The sequence below is a fragment of the Penicillium griseofulvum genome (assembly GCF_001561935.1).
Source record: "Penicillium griseofulvum strain PG3 chromosome Unknown contig_89, whole genome shotgun sequence".
NCBI lineage: Eukaryota > Fungi > Ascomycota > Eurotiomycetes > Eurotiales > Aspergillaceae > Penicillium > Penicillium griseofulvum.
In genome coordinates, this window is record NW_024467478.1 from 267,073 (window position 1) to 288,069 (window position 20,997).

The 20,997-nt window shown below is 49.1% G+C and overlaps 7 protein-coding genes across 7 annotated transcripts; 3 read left to right on the forward strand and 4 right to left on the reverse strand.

Moving 5' to 3' along the window:
- Positions 1–102: 102 nt before the first annotated feature.
- On the reverse strand, positions 103–1,269 carry PGRI_041500 (fumarylacetoacetate hydrolase family protein; the record flags this gene model as incomplete). The annotated part of the gene is made up of 6 exons (XM_040791863.1): positions 103–261; positions 315–476; positions 530–770; positions 817–1,033; positions 1,086–1,164; positions 1,216–1,269. 6 exons carry the CDS (start codon positions 1,267–1,269, stop codon positions 103–105), a joined length of 912 nt encoding a protein of 303 aa, XP_040643773.1.
- A 547-nt stretch (positions 1,270–1,816) lies between these two features.
- On the forward strand, positions 1,817–3,665 carry PGRI_041510 (Major facilitator superfamily domain, general substrate transporter; the record flags this gene model as incomplete). Its single annotated transcript, XM_040791864.1, has 7 exons — positions 1,817–1,989; positions 2,041–2,065; positions 2,121–2,413; positions 2,472–2,576; positions 2,641–3,207; positions 3,258–3,375; positions 3,432–3,665. 7 exons carry the CDS (start codon positions 1,817–1,819, stop codon positions 3,663–3,665), a joined length of 1,515 nt encoding a protein of 504 aa, XP_040643774.1.
- Positions 3,666–3,810: 145 nt separating this feature from the next.
- Positions 3,811–5,463, reverse strand: PGRI_041520 (fungal specific transcription factor domain-containing protein; the record flags this gene model as incomplete). The annotated part of the gene is made up of 1 exon (XM_040791865.1): positions 3,811–5,463. The coding sequence occupies one exon, from the start codon at positions 5,461–5,463 to the stop codon at positions 3,811–3,813; it is 1,653 nt and encodes a 550-aa protein (XP_040643775.1).
- Positions 5,464–6,372: 909 nt separating this feature from the next.
- PGRI_041530 (uncharacterized protein) lies at positions 6,373–8,349 on the forward strand (the record flags this gene model as incomplete). Its single annotated transcript, XM_040791866.1, has 2 exons — positions 6,373–6,423; positions 6,508–8,349. 2 exons carry the CDS (start codon positions 6,373–6,375, stop codon positions 8,347–8,349), a joined length of 1,893 nt encoding a protein of 630 aa, XP_040643776.1.
- Positions 8,350–9,342: 993 nt separating this feature from the next.
- On the reverse strand, positions 9,343–15,252 carry PGRI_041540 (DNA-binding ATPase; the record flags this gene model as incomplete). The annotated part of the gene is made up of 4 exons (XM_040791867.1): positions 9,343–9,637; positions 9,699–15,098; positions 15,166–15,183; positions 15,242–15,252. The coding sequence occupies 4 exons, from the start codon at positions 15,250–15,252 to the stop codon at positions 9,343–9,345; spliced, it is 5,724 nt and encodes a 1,907-aa protein (XP_040643777.1).
- A 1,290-nt stretch (positions 15,253–16,542) lies between these two features.
- PGRI_041550 (uncharacterized protein) lies at positions 16,543–17,066 on the reverse strand (the record flags this gene model as incomplete). Its single annotated transcript, XM_040791868.1, has 3 exons — positions 16,543–16,689; positions 16,771–16,907; positions 17,039–17,066. The coding sequence occupies 3 exons, from the start codon at positions 17,064–17,066 to the stop codon at positions 16,543–16,545; spliced, it is 312 nt and encodes a 103-aa protein (XP_040643778.1).
- A 192-nt stretch (positions 17,067–17,258) lies between these two features.
- On the forward strand, positions 17,259–20,145 carry PGRI_041560 (secretory pathway Sec39 family protein; the record flags this gene model as incomplete). The annotated part of the gene is made up of 3 exons (XM_040791869.1): positions 17,259–18,786; positions 18,838–18,994; positions 19,047–20,145. 3 exons carry the CDS (start codon positions 17,259–17,261, stop codon positions 20,143–20,145), a joined length of 2,784 nt encoding a protein of 927 aa, XP_040643779.1.
- Positions 20,146–20,997: the final 852 nt, after the last annotated feature.

Sequence of the window (20,997 nt, forward strand, 5' to 3'; positions counted from 1 at the left end):
CTATGATATATCTCTTTAGTAGCTACAGGGATAATACACTGTGGTAACCTCTAGTGTATTCTTCAGCCACCATTAGATCAAATACATATGGCGATGTAAGACTTAACCCCTCGCAATCGGGCATATTTGAGTGCCTAGCCCATGACTTATGCTTATCCGCAACTCGTCTCCCGGCTGCAGGAACTGCGGCGGGCTCTGTGAGATACCAATACCACAAGGTGTTCCGGTGATGATGACGGTCCCGGGCAGTAATGTGTGGCCCTAATATTTAGAATTAGTTATATTTGCTTGAAACATGTGAGATCATTCCGTACCTGAGAAACATATGACACAATTTCTGGTATGCTGAAGATCATGTCATCGGCGGATCCATTCTGCATGATCTTTCCATTGAGGCGGGTCTTCAGATTCAAAACCGAGGCATCGGGAATTTGTTCTGTAGACACGATACATGGACCAAGTGGGCAAAAGCCATCCTGATTGAGGTTAATTGAGGGGTTCATCTTGGACATCGGCTATATCGACATACCATTCCCTTTGCATAAGACCACTGTGATGTCTTCTCTTGATGTTTGCGAGCTGTCACATCATTGGCGACTGCGTAGCCCAGAACGTAGTCTGCTGCTTCAGCTACTGAAACATTCTTGCATTTTCTGCCGATGACTATCGCTAACTCAACTTCATAGTCTGCTTCATCGTAATCCACATTGGAGGGAAGTATAATGGGCTCGGATGCAGATGCAATGCATGTGCTAGCTTTCAGAAAAACACTACACAATATCAGCAAGTGTCAGAAGCAGAAGTAGATATATTTACGTTGGCGTGTTTGGAAGAGTCAGCTTCATCTCGGCTGCGTGCTCTTTGTAGTTTAGGCCGACGCATCGAACTGTCCCAGCTTCGATTTGCGAGACTGGGGATAGGAGTTTATCAATGGCTTTGATTTCACCCGTAAATGAAGTATCATAATCAAATGCCGAGTTACCAGCCACGACTTTGACTAAGACTTCGACATTCTTTTCTATGGCCTGGCCCACTATGAGTTTGTCAGTACGGGATGGACTTTAGTGATCTTGGGTATACAATACCGTCAATATCCGGGTTCACCGGCTCTCCGCCATATATTTTACCATCTTCCGCTCTAAAGCGGACCCATCGCTTCCAGACCTGTAGTACATTAGATCATGTACTCTAAGATGTTCTTGGCGAGGCACATACTGGGTGTTTTGGGCTATCTTTGAAATCCATCCCATTGAAGTTTGAAACTCCCATTTTGAGAGATAGTAAGAGATAGTGACATAAAAGGTTTTCGAACAATAAAAAGTGCGAGTGCACTTTGTCTACTTATCCCCCAATAATCCTATCGGGAAATTGATCGGGAAATTTGTAGATAAGATAAGTCAAAGTTTGTTATTTGCCGACGCCAAGACAATAAAATGCGGGGAAACCAATTTGGGGGAAAGATAGGGCTGTATGTCCCGTGATAGCTGATATACATTGTAAGTGTGAGAAAATGAAACAATCGAGGTAGTTAAAATGATGATAATTTGGGGGATATAAGCCAATATGCCATTTTAAGCTTAAAATGCCCAGGAGATTACGAGCTAATGCAAGAAAAGCCTTCACCACCGGCTTATCCCCCAGCTTATCTGTGACACAGACTTTGATTGGTCACGGCCTAAATGGTTCGGGAAATCCTTCCCGCCAAGTTTTCGAATAAACCGATTTGCCGATTGATAACGCTTGTATAATTTCCGTCCACAGGTGTATATAAGAATAGATGGGAATGGACCCAACTTACGATAAATTTACATTCAAAATGAAGGAGATAGATATCAAAACCGACATATCATCGGATCACGATGTTCAGATGGGCAACTTTGTAGTTGACCCCGTCCGAGAAAGAAAACTACTATGGAAACTTGATCTCTGCATTTGTCCTTTGGTGATGCTCATTTTCTTGGTTGCATATCTTGATCGAAGCAACTTGGGGTAAGCTTTCCATCCACACATCAAGAGTTCCTATCGCTAACTCCTGGCTAGAAATGCAGCTGTTGCTGGAATGCCGGTAAAGTTGAATTCACGCTTTGTGACACAACGGGTTACTGACTCCCCTCTTACAGGAAGATATTGGTCTAGTTGGCAATGAACTAGGAAGTGAGATCATGCCCTGCCCAGTATTCGAAGCTATAGCTAACAATACCAAACCAGATGCCGTGTCGTTGTTTTACGCAACCTACGTCTTCTTTGAGATCCCGTTCTCTATGCTCCTCAAGAAATTACGCCCAAACAGACTTATCTCGGCATTGATCATTGGCTTCAGTGCATCCATCTTGGCTGCTGGATTTATCAAGAATGTTGCCGGGCTTTATATCACCAGACTCTTTCTTGGTGTCTTTGAGAGTGGCTTATTTCCGTGAGACTACCCGCTGCCTTGATAAGAATATCCTGGATAGAAACTAATCATTGCGCAGATGCTTGACTGTCCTCTTGACCACCTTTTACAAGCGCGAGGAACAGGCACAGAGAATTTCGTATCTGTTCGTCTCCGCTGCTCTGAGTGGAGGCTTCGGTGGATTGTATGCGCAACTCTCCCTATTCTATCAAACAAATCCGAACAACGGTAACTAATATGGATTTTAGACTCGCCTTCGGACTGGTTCGTCTAGATGGTGCCGCCGGCCTTGAAGGCTGGAGATGGCTTTTCATCGTGGAAGGCATCATGAGTGCCGTCGTTGGTATCGCCACGTTCTTCCTCCTTCCAAACGACTTCGAAACTGCTTACTTCTTGAATAAAGAAGATAAAGAGCTGATGCGCATGCGCATGCAACAGTCGGCACGGTACGCTGAAACTGAAGAATTTGATATAAAGGAAGTGTGGAAAACACTAAGAGACCCCAAGAGCTGGCTCACCTCCTTCAACCAAATTTGTGTCAACACTTGTTCCTTCGGGTTCAGCACCTTCCTACCTACTATTATCCGAGGTTTTGGGTTTGATTCGGTCAAGACACAACTTCTCACTGTTCCCGTATACATCTGGGCCTCTGCATTTTACCTGGTCGTTGCCCATTTCTCCGACAGAGTGCGCATGCGAGCTGCCTTCATGGTCCCGCTATGTCTGGTGACAGCTGTTGGATATGCCATGCTGTTGGGAGTGGATGTCCAGGCGCGAGGTCCATTATATTTTGCGACATACGTGTGTGTCACTGGGTATGTGTTTTCCGCTGGTATATTTGTTGAGCAGTTGTTAATCTTCCTAGTATTTACGCTGTTGTTGGACTCGGAGTCAGTTGGAACGCCAACAGCCATTCTGGCTATTATAAGCGTGCCATGGGAGTAGGCCTCCAGCAGACTATTGGAAATTGCGCTGGTTTGATTGTGAGTGGAGTATCATATTAACGTGGTCTGTGGTACGTCAAGCTAACATATTCAAGGCTGGACAAATCTACAAGTCACCCGTAAATGGACGATATGTAGTTGGTCACTCTGTTTCCCTTGCTACTATCTGTCTGGCATTCTTTGGTAATGCTGGTATGTGGGCTTTGCTCCGTTACCACAATAAGAAACGAGACCAACTGTCGCCGGAGGAGAGGGAGCACATTATCAGCTCGGGTTCATATGAAAAGAAAGGCGGAGATTTCCATCCGGACTTCCGCTATATCCTGTGAATATTCCATCTTTTATACCAAATATTCAGATCAAATCATATAATAAGGGGGATATATAATCCAAAACTATCAACTATAGTACTAGAAGGATAATTGGACGTTTGTACGGCCATGTCAAGACATATTGGTAGTCATTTTAGATGTATTAAGTGTGATATGCAATTTCGGAGATCATTTGCTCCCAGGTTTCTAGATCAGCAGCCTGTGGGAATGCGAAGTTCTGATCTTCCCAGACTGCAGGCCACATCATATCGGGCGAAGAGTCAGGTGGGTGGCCGGCCGCTGCAATAGACTCAATATTCATAGGCGCCGGCATCACTGGGTTCCTTTCACGATCCTGTTCCATAAAGTCTGGCAATATTTCGGGTGAGCTCATTGGGGCCTGATCACCTGGCTGGTCGTTGGCTTGGGCGAGTCCAGTGGTACGGATTATACACAACTCTACCACTTTAACCTCCGCGAGACCAAACTCATTTAGCCAAACATCCTTCCGTAATCTTTCGCAATATTCCTCAAGATCGTTCAGGATTGCCGCAGTCTGGGGGGCAATGGGTCGGCGCACAGCGATAATACCCAGGATGAAAGCACTATTGAACATATTGTGGGTTCCTAGTGTCCACCTCATATTTTCTGAGGTTCCATAGTTCAAGGACTGCAATCTGATTTTCAGATCGGAAGATGCCGATGAGATGCATGCCTCGTGACTAAGACTGAAACGGTTTGTCATGGACTCGCGCAGAAGATAAGGTCGGTGCAAAGTGATTCTGGCAAAATGGAAAGCAGAGTGCAGATAGAGACGATGCCAAGGTAAATATGTATGCAACTCATCCAGTGAGAGGTCGGGATCTTCCACGGCAAAATAGGATGGGAGTTGCTCTTTCCAAGTAACAAGCTTGTTATCCATCTCGATTACCATATCGTACGATGCAGGATATAAACCAAAGCACCGATCTTGGATTTCGCCTGCAATTTTACCTAGACCACTGCCGAGAAGTGCGACTGTGCTCATTGTAGGATAGCTCAATGGATGAGATGTCGCAAGAGAGGACTCTTCATCAGTCAATCCATCCAGCCATACATTATCCGGTGCTTTGATAAGACACATATGATCCGAGATCGCGTATGGTCTGCCGAGAGCGAGAGCAATAGTCTTATCAAGCAAGTAAAGATTGCTCCAAATGCGTCTTCTGGTTTCAGTGGCTTTTCTCGACAACCCCCATTTTTCTCCATCTATGTGCATGCCTTGTGCTTGGGCCATGCGCATGGCAAAGCTGATAGTGAGCCAACTCTCTGCTGCTTGTCGAGTGTATAGCAGATATCGTGTAACCATCAAACCTGCTCTGACAAGATCTAAGCTCTCGCCGTGAAAAGAGGGTGAGATAACGATCGCTCTCCTGGCTGCCCAGTAGAAACGAAGAGAAGCTTCTTCGCTTTCTTTCCGCTTTTCGGGAGAAGAGGTCGTAGGACTGTCCAAAAGCACGCTAAAAGCGAGAATAATAAACAGGAGAGCAAGCCAGCGAAGATCTACTCCAGCAATTTCGTCGAATCCAAATTTTCGGCCCCAGAATTCTGCAAATTGAGCTCTGAAGGTGTCGGGATGAACCGTATCAATAGCCCAGTTGATCTCGGTCAGGAACTTTTCAATTAGACGATCAACAGTCACTTTATTCCGCGGTAAGAGACCAAGTAGATCCCAAACTTGGGAAAACGGCCCAGAGTCATTTCTAAATGATTGCAAAGAATCCTTGCTAGACAGCAAGCTCATAGGGGGTAGATCTGGAGCTGATTCCTGAATCATGCGCGCTGCCACCTGGTGACCAAAGTATGAATTACCGAAGAAGCTAGGTGCTCCCCGGGCAATATACAACTGCCCTAGCTCTGTGCCCTGGGTATCTGCTATAAAATTCGTTAGCCATGATCTATGTTTTTTGAGCAGGAATATCCGGTACCTGCTGTGCTCGCTCTTTCTGGTGCCATCTCATGGCCCTTCTCATTTTCGGGCCAATGACATAGTTAAGGAACACCACGCTGTATACAACGAGAACAAGGCAGTTCTCTGTCACATTTCTGCTTCCTAGCATGACATTGGGAACAGGAAGTTGGTTTTCTCCCCCGTTTCACTTTACGACGAGAGTCGAGCGCCACGTTATTCCTCTTTCTTCCATTGGCGCTCATTGTTGCAGTCCTAAACAGCGGGTACTCGGAAATTGTTGAGTAGAAAACCGAAAGGGAGTGACCCGAAGGTAATCTAACCAGTTAGTTAGCCGATGTATTTGCCTTAGGGATCAGGCTTGAGGTTCTAGTCAGTTAACTAATTAACTACCATGGAATTCATTTCTTTTTCCAATAGAAGAATTGGATTTATGTTATTGAACTTGATGATACTAGGCAGAAAGGCTACCGGTTGAGACAGTGCTTACATATCTCAGATGTAATGTTAGCAGTATATATAAAATGCCATGGGCTATTGCTTTCTAAAATTAGAAGGGAAATAGTAAATTCGAAAGCTGAAGATGACAAGAGCATGAAGTATGAAAGCTCTAACCCCTAGAGGGGAAGCGTTGATGCTGAGTCATCTGACGTCAAGCGCGTTGTTTACTTTTTGAGCTTCGATTTTGTCTCCCCACACCCTGTCTCAACCCATTTACCCCTGCTTCTTCTGCAATCTTCTGTTATCTATTGATTCCTTGCATTTGTGTTTTTAATCATGGCGGTCCGCCGTTCCGCGCGCATTCGTCGCGCCCAGAATTCCCCAGATGTGAGTAGCATAGTATCGCCTGTTGTGGGAGAGTCCTGGCAACCGTTGAAATTGAGGTAAACTAACTCCTATTGTTTTGTTCAGGTTGAAGACATGACCCCTCAGCCAGTCGCAGTTGCAGCTTCCAGACTTCCCTCTGTTACCGAACGCGAGGAACCTGACAGCTCCGAACTCCCACACATTCAAACCCCCCTTGCCAAAACTCCTTCTCAAAAAACTCCTCTCGCGTCTGCTCAGAAAAAGCGCACTAGTATGAGGACCCCCACTAGTGTGACCGCGCCTCGTCCATCCCGCGAAGAAATGCACCCCAGCAAGGCGCAGCAGAGCACGACCAAGCACGCAGATTCAGGCCTCCTCCTTGGATTCAATCCGATCAAGAAAGATGCCAATGGCAATGTAGTCAAGCATAGCATCAGTGACAACACCCCGACCAAATCCAAGGCGTCTCCCGCGACAGACCAGTTTGGGACCCCAGGATTCGAATACAAGTTTCACTCCCAGGAGATGGAACTCAGCGACGAGGCCAAACAGCTCATGGAAAGCGTCCGTGCCGACGCTGCTCGCATCAAGGCGCAAATGGTCGAGAGCGGATCAAAGCAAGAAAATGAAGATCACGGGGCCGAACAAATTCATGGAGACCGGAAGATCGCCATGCCAAAGGGCAAGGCCAACCGCTTCAGCGACATCCACATGGCCGAATTCAGAAAGATGGACTCCATCGCTGGTCACGCTTCATCTTTCCGCGCTACTCCTGGTCGCTTCCAGCCTGTTACCAAGTCCTTGAAGCGGTCCAAGTCCAAGGCGCAGCTTGACGAGCCAGAGAGCCAGAACTCGTCACCTCGCTCTGCCACCAAGACCTCAAACCTGTCTGCTCCCACCGCCGCTACAACAGCTAAGCGTGTCAAGCGTGATCAAAGCGAAGATACATCCACTCGTCATGAATCTCTGAAGGATCAAACACAGAAGGTCGAAACTCCTCGCCGACCCGCAGGTCCTCGCCCTCGCCCTCGCACAGGCGTTCGCAGTTCCCTCATGACTCCTACGCATGCTTCTCTCGCTCGTACGACCTCTACCAGCATCAAGGCGCCTAAGACCTCAATGATTCCATCCTTGAAATTCTCTCCGGCTGCCAAAACCATGGCCTCGCCTCGAACTCCTCGCACTGATTTTAACCCACGCCTCAAGAACAAATTGCCCACCCTTGGTAACCTTAGGTCTATTCTTCGTCGGCGCCAGCCACTCTTCTCCCGTGACCCTGCCAAAATCGCGTCTGGAACTCATGTTGCGGCGCCAGATTTCAATCCCAACTCACTCTTTGGAGGAGCTGGCGATGTGAGCGACTCTGCTCCAACCCCTTCGCCGAAGAAGCACGTTGAATTCACTCCGAGTGTCAAGTCTCGTCATGAACTTGCTGTCGCTTCACCCTCTCCTTCCAAGGCACCTTCCGCTCAGCGTCGTTCTATGACCGGAGATGTGGTCTATCCTACTCTCCCGGCTCTCACTCCCGAGAAGAAGTCAACTGTCTTACCTTCCAATACTTCTACCTCTGGATTCAAGTCCATTCGTCATGTTCGGAAATCGAATGCCGGTGAACAGTCCGCTCCGGAGCTTCCTGTGGTAGCTCATGGCATTGCTCATGGCATTACCAATAAAAAGAGGCACCGCGATGAAGTCAATGACGAGGATGCTCCCAGGACCGCAAATAGTGAGAACCTGCCGCCTACCGATGTGCGGTCTGATGAGCGCAACACCAAGAGGTTCAAGTCCAACCCGCCTACTCCAAGCCCGGTTAAGAAACGTCTTACCAAGACTCCTGTGCGTCCTTCTTCTGGCAAAGTTGGCACTCCCGCTAGCACGCAAAAGAGTCGTAGTGTTCTCAGCATGAGCCGTCTAAACATGCTTTCGAAGCCGAAAGGACATGCCTAAATACACAATGACCTGGTGGGCACACGCCTGGCGCGTTAGGCCGCGTCTCTGATGAATTGTTGTTTTTTCTTTTTCAGCCTTATGATCAACCCAGTATCCGGTTTTTGTTACTGCCTTTTTTTTCCTGGACCATGGCAGTCCAGCCTACGCTGCAGTAATGCTCTCCTGCAGTGTCAACGAACCAACATTTCCATTCTTGATTTGTATCTACACTTAACATTTTTGGGGGCCTTCGGACCCTCCCCGCCTTACGGAATATCTTCTTTTCGTGTCTGGTGTTTTTGCTCTCTCTTGCCTGTTTCTCAGGGAGTCCCTTTTGTGGGAAATATGGCGTTTGCAGTTATGCTTTCGGGCTATTGCCGTTGGAGGATGCCACGGTATTTTCATTTCTGTGTGTGTATTGTTATTAAACAAATTTCAATTCAATTCAATGTTCTGTGATAAAGAAATAGTAGGCGATAGATACGTGTAGTCAGTTGTATGCTTTCTAGGCTATTAATATCACTAACTATAGTGACCGAGCCGCTATTTTACGCCATCTTTGATTTACAAAAAAGAGATATCAAGGTTGTGGATGAATCAAGGGATTTGCTATGTACAACATACAGGAATTAGAATCTCCATCCATCGTAGGGAGAGATCAAAAAAGCTAGCAATACATGAAGGGTTCGAAGAATGATAGAAAGAACGAGCAGAAATCAGAGGGCCTTCCCAGCGGTAGAACAGATACGAAATAAGCGATTATGCTCCGGTCTGCCGTGTAGACAAGAGCCTCCATGGTATAGGACGGAGAATGGTACAGTGACATTAAGCATGACAATCATTTGGGGGTTGTGAGGATATGGGGTAGTTTTCGGGGGTTGAGTCGAAGAGGCGTAAAGATGTGAATAAAACGCAGGGGAACGGGAAATGGTAGATATGCAGTCGACTTGCATGGAAAGAGAGGTAGACATCGAGCCTGGATTGCTCGATTCGGGGATGTGCGGCGCAGTATCAGTTTTTCATGGTTTCCAGGAACGAATCCAGGTTGTATTCTTCCTGGTACTGGCGATCATCCCAGAGCTCGCCCAGATCGTCGAGCCAGCCCTTCTTGCCCTTCTCCTTGACCTCGCCGTCAATATCGACCATGTCGACTTCATTGCCGGCTGTATCGCTTGGCTTCTCGGCTGTTTCTGCCGTTTCGCCGAGATTGAACAAGTCAAGCAGTTGGTCCGTGTCCATTGTTCCAAGCCCGGCGTTCTGTTGATTGACCACGGTAGAGGCGACGTCGATCTTGAATCGTTGCAAGCTGTGATGGGTTTATGTTAGTCTTTGTACATCTGTGGAGTTCATGTGGAATAATAACTTACTTCAGGATCTTCTCCTCCAGGGTGCCTCGCGTGATCAGGCGGTACACGTTGACAACCTTCTTTTGTCCGATACGATGGGCACGATCCATAGCCTGGATATCTTTCTGCGGGTTCCAGTCATGCTCCACGAAAATGACGGTGTCTGCACCAGTAAGGTTGAGACCCAATCCACCAACACTGGTGGTCAGGAGTAGAACGTCGTAACTGGGATCGGTGTTGAATCGGTTAACGATGTCCTGGCGCTTGGTTGCTTCCACGCCTCCATCCAGGCGAAGGTATTGAACGGAGGGGAGGAGTTTCTTAAGGACATCGTTCTGCACAATGTCTAACATCTCCTTCATCTGACAGAACACAAGGGCTCTGTGGGGGCTGACATAGCTTGCGCCTGTATCGAGTTCGCCCTCTGCAGTGTGATCAAGGCCAATGCCGCAATCCACTAGCAAATCTTTCAGGGCATTTAGCTTGGGCGCGTGGGAAAGATCTCTGATGTTCGAACGCTTGGCATTCAAGAATGACTGCACCTCGTTGTACTGCTTGTGGCCTTCTTTGACAACCAAGGCAGGAGAGTTACATAGACGTCGCATGTATTGAAGCGCCTGGAAGATATGCTCTTTATCGCCTCGGTCTGCGCTGCCCACCTTGTCTGCCAGCTCCTTCTGCTCCTTCTTGGAGAAGTCCTCGAACAGTTTCTTCTGGAGCTCACTGGGATCGCAGTAGTAGTTCTGGATAATCTTGGGTGGGAGGTCATTCAAGACTTCCTCTTTCAGACGACGGAGTAGGAATGGCAAGACCTGTTTGTGCAGTGCCTCGATTGCTAAAGCACCAGCCTCCTGCTCCTTGGAAGAGGATTTGCTGAAACGGCTCGCTGCAATGGGCTTGGCAAACCGATCCAAGAAGACCTTCTCTGTTCCCAAGAAACCGGGCATCAAGAAGTCAAACAGCGACCATAGTTCGAGGACGTTGTTCTGGATTGGAGTACCAGACAAGATCAGACGGTGGTTGCTGGCTAACTTTTTGACCGAAGACGTGATCTTGGCCTTGGGGTTCTTGATCAGATGGCCCTCGTCGAGCACACAGTAGTTGAAATTGATAGGGCAGAGAATGTCGTTGTCGTTGCGGCAAACATCGTAGGAAGTTACAATAACATCTGTGGTGGCCAGCAGGGGTTGAAGTCTCGACCGTTCGGCGGGAGGGCCGACATATGCAATGCAACTGAGGAATGGAGCATACTGTTTGACTTCCTGCTGCCAGTGTCCAGAGAGTGACGGCGGACAGACAATCAAGGAAGGCAGTTTTCGAGAGTCTGTCGATTGGCTCTTGGCGAACTCCTCCGCTCGCATATGATGGTCACTTGCCACGATGCAGATTGTCTGCAGGGTCTTTCCAAGACCCATGTCGTCGCAAAGAATACCATGGAGGTTGTAACGATTGAGGAAAGCAAGCCAATTGACACCATCTTGCTGGTAAGGTCGGAGCTCAGCCTTGATCGCGACTGGAATTTCGAATGGCTCAACCTTACGGACGTCCAGCATCTGGGACATGAACTTCCTTTCTCGGTCACGGCCCTCGAGCAACTCTGCTGAGAAGCCAGGGGGGTCGGGAATACCGGCCTCCAGGGGAACCAGTTTAACAAGGGTGGCGAATGATGTCGTTGCTAGAAGACGAACGTCGTTGTCGGAGTCGCTCATTCGGCCAAGGACAGGAACCACCAGGAATATGACATAGGGGAGAATTCTGTCTTCCATAACGTGGATCAGGTGGTAAATGCACTCAATGGCACCTTGGCGGTGATTGACATCTAGCCCATTGTTAATAATTGGTAAGACCTTTTCAACCAGCATCGTCATGCCCTTGACGGTGATAACACTACAGATTGTAGCGAAACATTTGGCTGCTGCGTAGCGAATGACAGAAAGTCGGCACTGCAAACCCTTAGCGATAATTGGCATAAGTTCGATAACCCATTCGTGGAGACCCGGATCGAACTTGGGCAGCAGAGCCCGCAATGTAGACAGACCATCCACAATTTCTTGACCAAGTTCATTCTCTGGATTGGTGATGTCCTCGGGGAGATCATCCCCTGTCAAAGCGTCTCTCAATGGCCGTTCAACCAATTTCGCAAGATTGGGAACCTTCTCCAAAAGCTCAGGACCGAACTTGACTGCCAGCTGCTCCAGCGCATCCTTCGCACCACGACGCATAATCCGTGCCTCTCTTGCCTCTCTTTCGAATTTGGCGGCATCGGGATGGTCGCGTCGATCTTCTTCTTTGCGTAGCGACAAGATTGATTTCTCCAATTGCACATTGTGCAGGAATTCGGGTGTCTCGGAAGTGTCCACACAGCAGTATTTGACCAAGTTTCCAATGATTTTGTCCACTGGCCCACGCTTCGTGGCAGCTGTATAGTGTTCTATAAGGCCTGCCACTGCTGTCGCAGAGCGCTGCTGAAGTTCCACATTCTCCTCTTTCTTGACACTGTCCATCATGCCCTTGATGATGTGACCAGGCTTCTTGGGGATATCCCGCAATGCGACCAGGGCACCAGCGGTGGCAGCTAGAACACGCATGTCCCGCTGTTCCCTCATCAGTCGTGCCTCCTCCACGGCGGATTGTGCAGTGGTACGGGTGTCGTTCAAGACTTGGGTAGCGGTGATTCGTTGGGCTGGTGTGAGGTTTTTCTTCAGTCGATCAAAGTCAGGACCAACAATTTTCTCCGCATCAGCCAAGGAAAATGCATTGGGCCCAGCTTCTGAGTCGCCCTGGACGACCACGGCCAAAGTTGGCAGCCGAGAAGGTGCTACATGCGCATGATCCCGGAAAGTATTTAACAATGAATGGCACTGGGAGCGCGCGACATGAAGGTAGCAGGCAATGTCCGCATACCAGGATGGGCGCTCGTCTTCGAGAATTGGTCGAAGCCGGTCACATAAAGACACGCGGTATTTGCTCTCTGGTCCGGATTGGCGAGCATACTCTTCTATGACCATGGCCGAAGCAAGCTGCGTTGTGGAAGCAGAAACACTAAGACCATCCAGAATTGCAGGCCAAAGGCTTGGAAGTTCATTCTTGTCCCAGAAGGATACCAATTCACCCAACGCCTTCGCGGCGTAAATCTTGGATCTCAGCATGATATCTGCACCAACGAGGTCGATATCACCAGAAAGCATGTGTCCGTCCACGTTGTGAGCCGAGGGCGGAGGTGGCTCTTTCTCTTTCTTCTCTGATTTACGTCTCCGTCCCACCTTGGTCTCAGCCACGCCTGAAATAGAAGCAGGAGGTGAGCCTTTGGAAGTGGTAGGGGCCGGGGCAGCGATAGAGAATGGCAGACCAGACGGTTTAATAAAGAGCGAGGCGTTCATGGGAATGGGGTATCTGGGAACACCGAAAGCGCCCAGGGTCAGAGCGATAAGAGGCTGGATGGAGTCTGACAACTCCTCTGCGGATTTGAATGAACCACGCAGCTCAACAACGTTGAGGAGTTCAGACCATACTTGGCCAGACAGTTTCAAAACAGCCTCGTTGCGCTCCACGAGGAGATTTTGGAATATCAACCGCAATGCCTTGCCATCTACCCAATCCGTGGTGCCCTCGCCTTCCAACTTCAAGAACGTCATGAGAGCTCGAAGAACAGCCGAGCGAACGCTGGTGATGGTATGGCGAAGGAATGGGTAAAGACGGGGTACAAGTTTTCCAAAGGACGCTTCCGGGTCATCTGCAGCATTAGCCTTCATGGCATCCAGAACTTGAGAGAATGTGCACAGCTTGGCCAAAAGGTCCATCACAGAACCTGTGCTGGCACTAAGATCGTCCTGCAGATTAGAGAGACAGTCCCAGACAATGTTCATCAGAGGGCCAAGAGTGCCAGTCCGCGAAGACACAAACTCCTCTGCAATGGGAACAAGTGTAGCGGCGCTAACAGCCCGGACATCATCATCATAATCAGCCAGGCCTTTCATGACAGCTTCCAGGACGCCATCCATCATGCTAGAATCCTTAACAAGCAAGTCCTTTCGAACTGCAACAAGGTACCTCAACCCAATCATACCACCATGGCACACCTCCCATACGGGGCGGTCCAGTCCCAGGTCGGTCTGCATTATGATCCGGTATAGGCATCGGTAGACCGCCCGGACTGAGTTCGGGTGTAGGTGTGAGAGAAGAGCACCGAGAGTCTGGCCCACGGTTTCGCGAATTGGGGCAACCACATTGTCTGAAATGTAATCACCAAATCGGTCAAGCATCAGAACGCAGAGTAGTCGACATGAAAGGTCATCCAGCCAGCGGCGGTTGAGTGCATCGTTTTCCGAGCGACTTTTTCCATCCAGCCGGCCAGCTGCCACGCCCTGGACCCTGATGACTTCCCGCAGTGCCATTGCAGCACCATGTCTAACTTCCCAGTTTGAGTCAAAGATGTCCATGTTCAAGAATTCACACATGTGTTCTAGAGGCCATCCTGCACCCTGCTCCACAATATCTGGCTGGATAAGCGGTCGTTCTGGGATGGCAGTTCCTTTGAATTCAGAAACAAGCTTAGAGTCGTCATCTTCTTCGGCGCGTTCGAGGGAAAAGTAATCAGGCTTTGCTTCGCCGTTCTGGTCATCTCCATTCTCCGCTTTGATGGGATGGGGAGTTGTGGCCGCAGGGGTCGTCACATTGTCGGATTGTCGACGGGAAGACAGATCCACGACACGGACTTTGTTAGCCCCCATCTTAGCATTCTGCTTGTTTTTCCGTTTGAGCTGATTGAGCTGTCGCTTGCTCAACCCCCCGTCCTCCTTCACCGCACTTTCAAGAGGCGAGGAGGGCTGGCGAGAGGGAGGTTCATGCAGGGTGCTATGACGAGAGACTGGAGGAATATTTGGTTCATGCTTTGTGGCAGGAGTTACCACTTTAGGAGCCAATTCGATATCCTCGATCAGGTCTTCTTCAAGGTATTCGCCTTCAAGACCCAGCCGCGCAGTCAGAGTCTTCTTTTGGTGCTGCAGGCGCGAAGCTGGTTCCATAGATGCGAGGGAGTACTCATACTCCTTGCCCGCACTACCGAGCAGCCGCTTACCGTACTTTAATACGGAAGGGATGTCCAAGGTGTCCAGTTTGAGGAAATCATTCAGGATTGGCTCTTCAGACTTGACTTCGGACTTGATCTCCACGTCATCTTCATCTGCTGCAGACTTGATTTGGAGTCCATCATCCTCGTTTGGATCGTAAACTTCTGCGTTAGAAACAATCAGTCCAATGGCTTTAGCAGAAGCTGTTCTTGTATCCCAGGACTTGGATCTGAGGTAAGGCAGAATGCGCCCGAGTAGATTGAATAGTTCATCTGGATGCTGTTTTTGCACATCTGCAAGCTGCTGAGCAGCAGTATTACGAATCAATTGAGTACTGCCCGTCTCGAGTAGCCTATATTTTCATTGGTCAGTAATTCGTTGTTTTCACGTGCTTGCACGCAGTAGGTCGAAATACTCACGTGACGAGACGGTCGAGTCTAAAATGAGTTAGCTTTTCACGTGACAGACGCGTGGTTATTGGTTGAAGGGGCTTACCGGGAAGCCATCGCGGGTCTTCACTTTTCTCCCGACTATGTGGCACAATTTGAATAAGGAAAAAAAAGAAGACAACACAAAGAAAAGGGCAATTGCGCGCGACAAAGCGCGCAATTAGGGTGGAAGGACCTCGATATGAAAAACAAAGACCAAACGCCCAACACCTCAAGCCGCGATGCTGAGTCAGCGGGGGGATTTAGATTTAGTACACAAGAGCGAGGGTCGAGGTCACGCAGCCGGGTTTATATCATTGGGGGTGCTTCTGCCCGGCGCGCTGGTCCATGTTTGGGTCACTCCGCCTAGGCCGTTTATGGTTTAGCGCGGGCGGTGGGCTTCCACTCACAGCGCGCTGATTTTTTTTTCTGCTGCTGAAAAGATCACGTGAGTTCCAGAAACGCGTTGGATGACATAGAGCATTAAGATTGATCAAAAAAATGCCGAGTTCAATATATTCAAGATGTTGTGATGGAGAGAACTTCCGCAGATAATTTAGGAAAAGAGTTATTTCAGAATTAATTCAAAGACTTTGAAGGAAGGGAGCAATGCCAAGACATGCCAGATGGCCTCTTCAAAGTTCAAGGTATCATGAATGATCAGCAGTGCATGTACATCAATGTAGCTGATAGTTTATGATATTCGAAAGATAGGTAATCAGATTTTGATGCGAGAAGTGATGCTTAGCTGTACTTGTATAAACATATAATGTGCGATCCAAGCTTGCTACTATCCTTGATAAATTGATCGACCTGCTGAACTATATATCCGTTTTATAGATCCTTGTACTCGACAACATTTTTTACCTCCACACTTTATTTTCTTACCTTTTCCTTCGAGCCAAGCATATAAATTATGCTTATAAACCCAGATCTTTGTTACAAATACAGTCATGGGGTTACGGTGTCATTCAATATTCAAAGTATAATTCCTTGAGCATTATAGAGCGAAGACCAGCGATACAAAGAGCCCCGGCATAAGCGGCTAGGCCCGTGAGACTGGCAATTCGACTTGTTCCTCTATGGCCAATCATAATCCAAGCTTATCTCGTACAGTAGACTTCTGAGATCGGATATATCTCGTCCTACATAGCAGCATCTGCCATTTCCGAAATCCGTTATAGGCCAAGCACATCGAGATTAAGGATGAAGTACTGTTTGTCGTTGAATTGGAGTATCATTTCGCTCTGACAGACCTGTAAGTCAACCAGCTGAGCGTTTCTATACAGTCACAGGCTCCGGGCAAACATCCCGGGGCGGAAACACGGAATCACACGCATTGAAAAAGAACAAGAACATCCTTCCCATTCACCGTTGGCTCAACACATTAGCTGCCTCCTCTTCCTTCCCAAGTAGACCCAAGCTCCGAATTTGTTCAGCCTTGGGGGCGTTCTCTCGGGGGTGTGCGGCCTCAGCCTTGCGGTAGGCAGCTTGCATCTTCATAGTGCGGAGAGCCTGTTCCGATTTCCCATAATTAGACCCAGGTCCATCACTTCAATTGCGCAGGTAACTCATTCGAAAGGGGATTGCCCTTACCTCTTTCCGGTGGTGAAGGCACTCATAGTAATCGTCCAGGGCGGGCACACACTTCTTCTTGCCGGTCGCACCATCGCCCGAGTTCACCACGTAGCAACCAAGAACCTCTTGCCAGAAGGGGTAGCAGCGGCCGGGACCTAGAAAAAGCCATACTGCGTTAGCCGGTTTTATTCGCGGGGGAGGGAACTGCGTCCGCAAGTTGTGATCCGAGGACATGTCGGCGCGGACCCGAGTAGGTTCCCCGGGGACGGGAAAAATGAGCACATACCGCCGTTGTTACCATAACCGGAAGCCATTTTTATGCGTAGAAGAAGGTAATTGAGTAAGTGGTAGGCACAGAGACCGCGAACAAGGTGGTGATGAAGTGCCGGTGGATGCGACTCTTCCCTTTCGTTTCCGACTTGGTCTGTGCGCCCCGCCGTATGCAACATGACCATCACCAACTATGAGGCCACCTCACTCGACTGCCTTGCCTCTTTAGCTTGATCATGGCTCTCGACGAGCTGTCCGATGCGCATGCTATTCTACTAGCTACCCAACTCTGCGCAGATGGTAATGTGGTGGACTTGCCTACTCTACAGGCCCAGTTTCCCCATTGCTTTCCGTTAGAACGCCTCCTGCGCATCATCTTGACCTTCCTCCCAGAGAGCACAGAGCCCTCTCAGTACATATCAGTTTTACAAGCGTTGACAAGTCACTCCAATCTTCCATCAGACCGACCGATAAATACATCTGCCGTCCAGGACTTGTCCGAATCGGCCGCAAGAAAGCGCGTGCGGAAGCTTCGTTTACGGCCGCTGCAACGCCCTGACGAGGAAGACGAGATAGCTTCAGCAGATCCTTTGACCAAATTTCTAATTCATCGGGCACATCTGATTGACTCAGAAACAGCACTGCAGCCCCTTATCCTTGACCTCATCCTCCCGTTCTACGAGAACTCGCCAATCATTCGAACATGGCTGATATCGAGCCTACTACCATTGCTTCGACTGAACTACGAATTTTATGCCCATCGCGACGAAACCATATCTATTGATATCCTGGAGTCTATGGACGATCAAACTGCGGTCAACATTCTGCTGTCTTTGGTTAGTCCCGAAGAAAACAGCATGGACTTGGTTAACAACTTGAGGGGTCTGATTGGACCTTGGCTCTATGGTGGCAATCGATCAAAACGGCGAAGACTTAACGAAGCAGCCCAACAGAGTTCGGTTTCTTTCATCCAAGGCTCCGAGAAACCCCAACCAACTGAATTGGCTGGATGGGAACACGTGAACGAATGGCTACTGTCGCGAAGTCTTGTCGACCGCGACAGCGTTGTGAGCGCATTCACCCACTGGGATGGACCATCAGATGTGGACTTGGGGGGATATGACAATGCTGGCACGCAATTGTCCGAAGAGCAGGCGAAAGATTTGCGGGTTCGATACGGCCAGTCCGGTCTTGCTGTGGTGTATGCCCATGCAGACTCGTCGATGACTGTGTTGGAGGGCTCGTTCCAGGTCATGGCGAGGGTTGCGAAGCTCCTCGATCTTGAGGACTGCTTGTACCTCGCTTCTGGCTCAGACTTGCCATCTGTTCAATATGATACCGAGTCAATATCCTCGACATCCCGCGCATCACTGTTGCAGAACTCCCTTTTGAGACCGACGAATCCTCTTACAAAACCGTCGCCCTCATCGATCTCGTTTCTTAGCGCTTTACTTCTCTCCCTTCGTATACTGACCGAACTTGGTCATCTGGTTCCCTGCCGGGTTGCGGCAAATACGTGCCTTCACAGCACCGAGGAAATGCAATTGGCCGAACTCAAAAGTGTGGTGGCTTCCACTGTGAAGCAAACGAATTTAAAACAAGACTGGTCTGAGGTTCGAGAACGGTTGCTTTGGCTTCGAGATTGGCAGGCGGAACAGCCAGACAACGCCTGGGATGAACCTTCACCATATCATGGACTTTTCTGGCGGATTCCGCGCGACACGGTTGAAACGGAGATCTTGAAAGCGCTGCTGGCAGCTAAAGGTAATGTGACCCAATTTCACTCTTTGTTGTCAATACTCATGTTGTTTCTAGAGTATCAATTGGCTATCGATATCTACACCAACTCTAAGAAAATGCCACTTAAACCTGCCCAAGTGGAAGCTGCGGTCCAAGACGCCATATTCACAGCGTACGATAATGCAAGCAACGGAAATCGAACCCGGGGCGGAATGAAGAGAGCTTATGACATGTAAATGGTGCAACCAAAAGAGGATATATGGACTTGATGCTGACACATTTAGTTTACAATCTTTTGAATCACACTTCCCAGAGTCTGTTGTATTCAAGCAGATCCACGCCCTCATCGCCGCAACGCACGCACTCTCATATTACTCGCTGACCCTGCAACATGGTGTTCCATTCCAGCCTGTCAGCATTCGCGTCCATCACGATCCCATCCTCTTGATTGAGAAAGTTCTCGAGCAAAACGCGAAGAGCTACACCAAACTAGACGACCTTCTCTCCATCGGTCGAAACCTAGTAGCGGCAGGTGTGCCCACGCAAGCGGCACACGAAACCGAAGACGGGCCAACCCACCGTAAACCCACAAAGGAGCACGCCCTTCTCACCGCAGAACGCCGCATCACCTCCCTAGCAATCGCCTCTGCTCTATCCTCCAACGACTTCGGCACAGCCTACTCCTACATCCTAACCCGACTAACACCCCCATCCCTCCTCTCAACCTCCTCACCTCTCCTAAACACAACATCCATCCCTGACGACATCACCTGGCACGCCGTCTACAACGCAGGTCGCTACCGCGCCACAACACCGACCAACCCACCTCCAACCCTCCAATCTCAAATCTCGCACCTCTCCCAGCGAATGGAACTCCTTTCCCTCGCCCTCGTCCTCGTCCCATCCCCAGATCCACTCCCGGAAATCCTTGGCGCCTGGCGACGCTGCGATGAAGAACTCACCTCGCTGCGCGCACAGGAGCAGCAAGAAGAAGACCTATGGGACAGAAAAGGCGATATACTAACCTCTGTCCCGGGCGGATTCGGACCCTCAGACTCAGAGCGCGATGCCTTTGACACGGAGCGACAGCGCGCATCACGCGCCCGCGCCCGCGCTGCAATGCCGAACTCTCATCGCCATGAGGCACCAATGGGTCTATTTGATGTTGCTCGTGGCGCGGCTTTGGCACTGCACAAGAATGCTTTCCCGTTGAGGGGCGCTGCCGAGGGTTCGGCGTCGGTTACTCGAGATGATGATCGACCTCTGTCGCCGGATAGTGAGGGCCGTGTTAGGAAGAGGGATATGGTTAGCAATATGATGACTGGGGGTTTGGTTAGTGGAATTGGCTGGGTTCTTGGCGCTGATCCGGTGAGCAAGAAGTAAGGGAGATACCTACCTAGGTAGGTATGGGGTTGTGCTTAGTTGCTTCTGTGCTCGAGGATGCGTGTCGAGACCTGGCTGCATGCAGCTTTTATGATAACAATGAGACATATCTTTCTTAAGCGTGAGAACTGTTCGAAAATAGTTGCTATAAACCCATAGCCTGGTCGGTTACTACGGTGCTTGTCAGAGTGATTATGTTCTACAAATTGACATTCTTTAACTGAGTATATAATATACAGCGTCTTTCAATGTTTGACTTGTAGTAGTCGTCAACAACCATTGAAGAAACAACATTAAAAGGAAGAGCGAATAGGAAGCAAGCCCCAACAGGCAGACATACAGGTGATAAGATGTGACAACAGATCAGATCGTCATAGCAACATACAAGTAAACAACTAGTTACAGTGAGAGAGGGCGGGGTTAAGAAACCCCTCCTATCCATGGATTCCGTGGGATCTGCCAGTGACTATTGAAATCCAAGAGTTCAGTCACCAACTTATCAGGACTCGCACGAGAACTGGGAGTTTGATTTGTATTCGGACCTTCGAAGGCCTCAACAACTGGTGTTGATGTCTTTCGAGGACCACCCTCTACGCTGGCTCGGTGGGCTACGGTGAGACAGGGAGGATTGGGGAGAGGAAGAAGAGAAGAGGAAGAAAGGTGGGAGGAATCCTTCTATAGTCTCACGTACCTTCCCAAAATGGATGGGTCCTTTGCTCTTGCCATTTTTATTTTTCAAGGTCACATGTTCCTACCAGCCCTGGAGTGTCTAAGTACCTCTATATATGTAAACAATAAGTCAAAGACAAGATGCAATGGTATTAAGTGCCTAAGTATGTCCCAAAGGAAGTC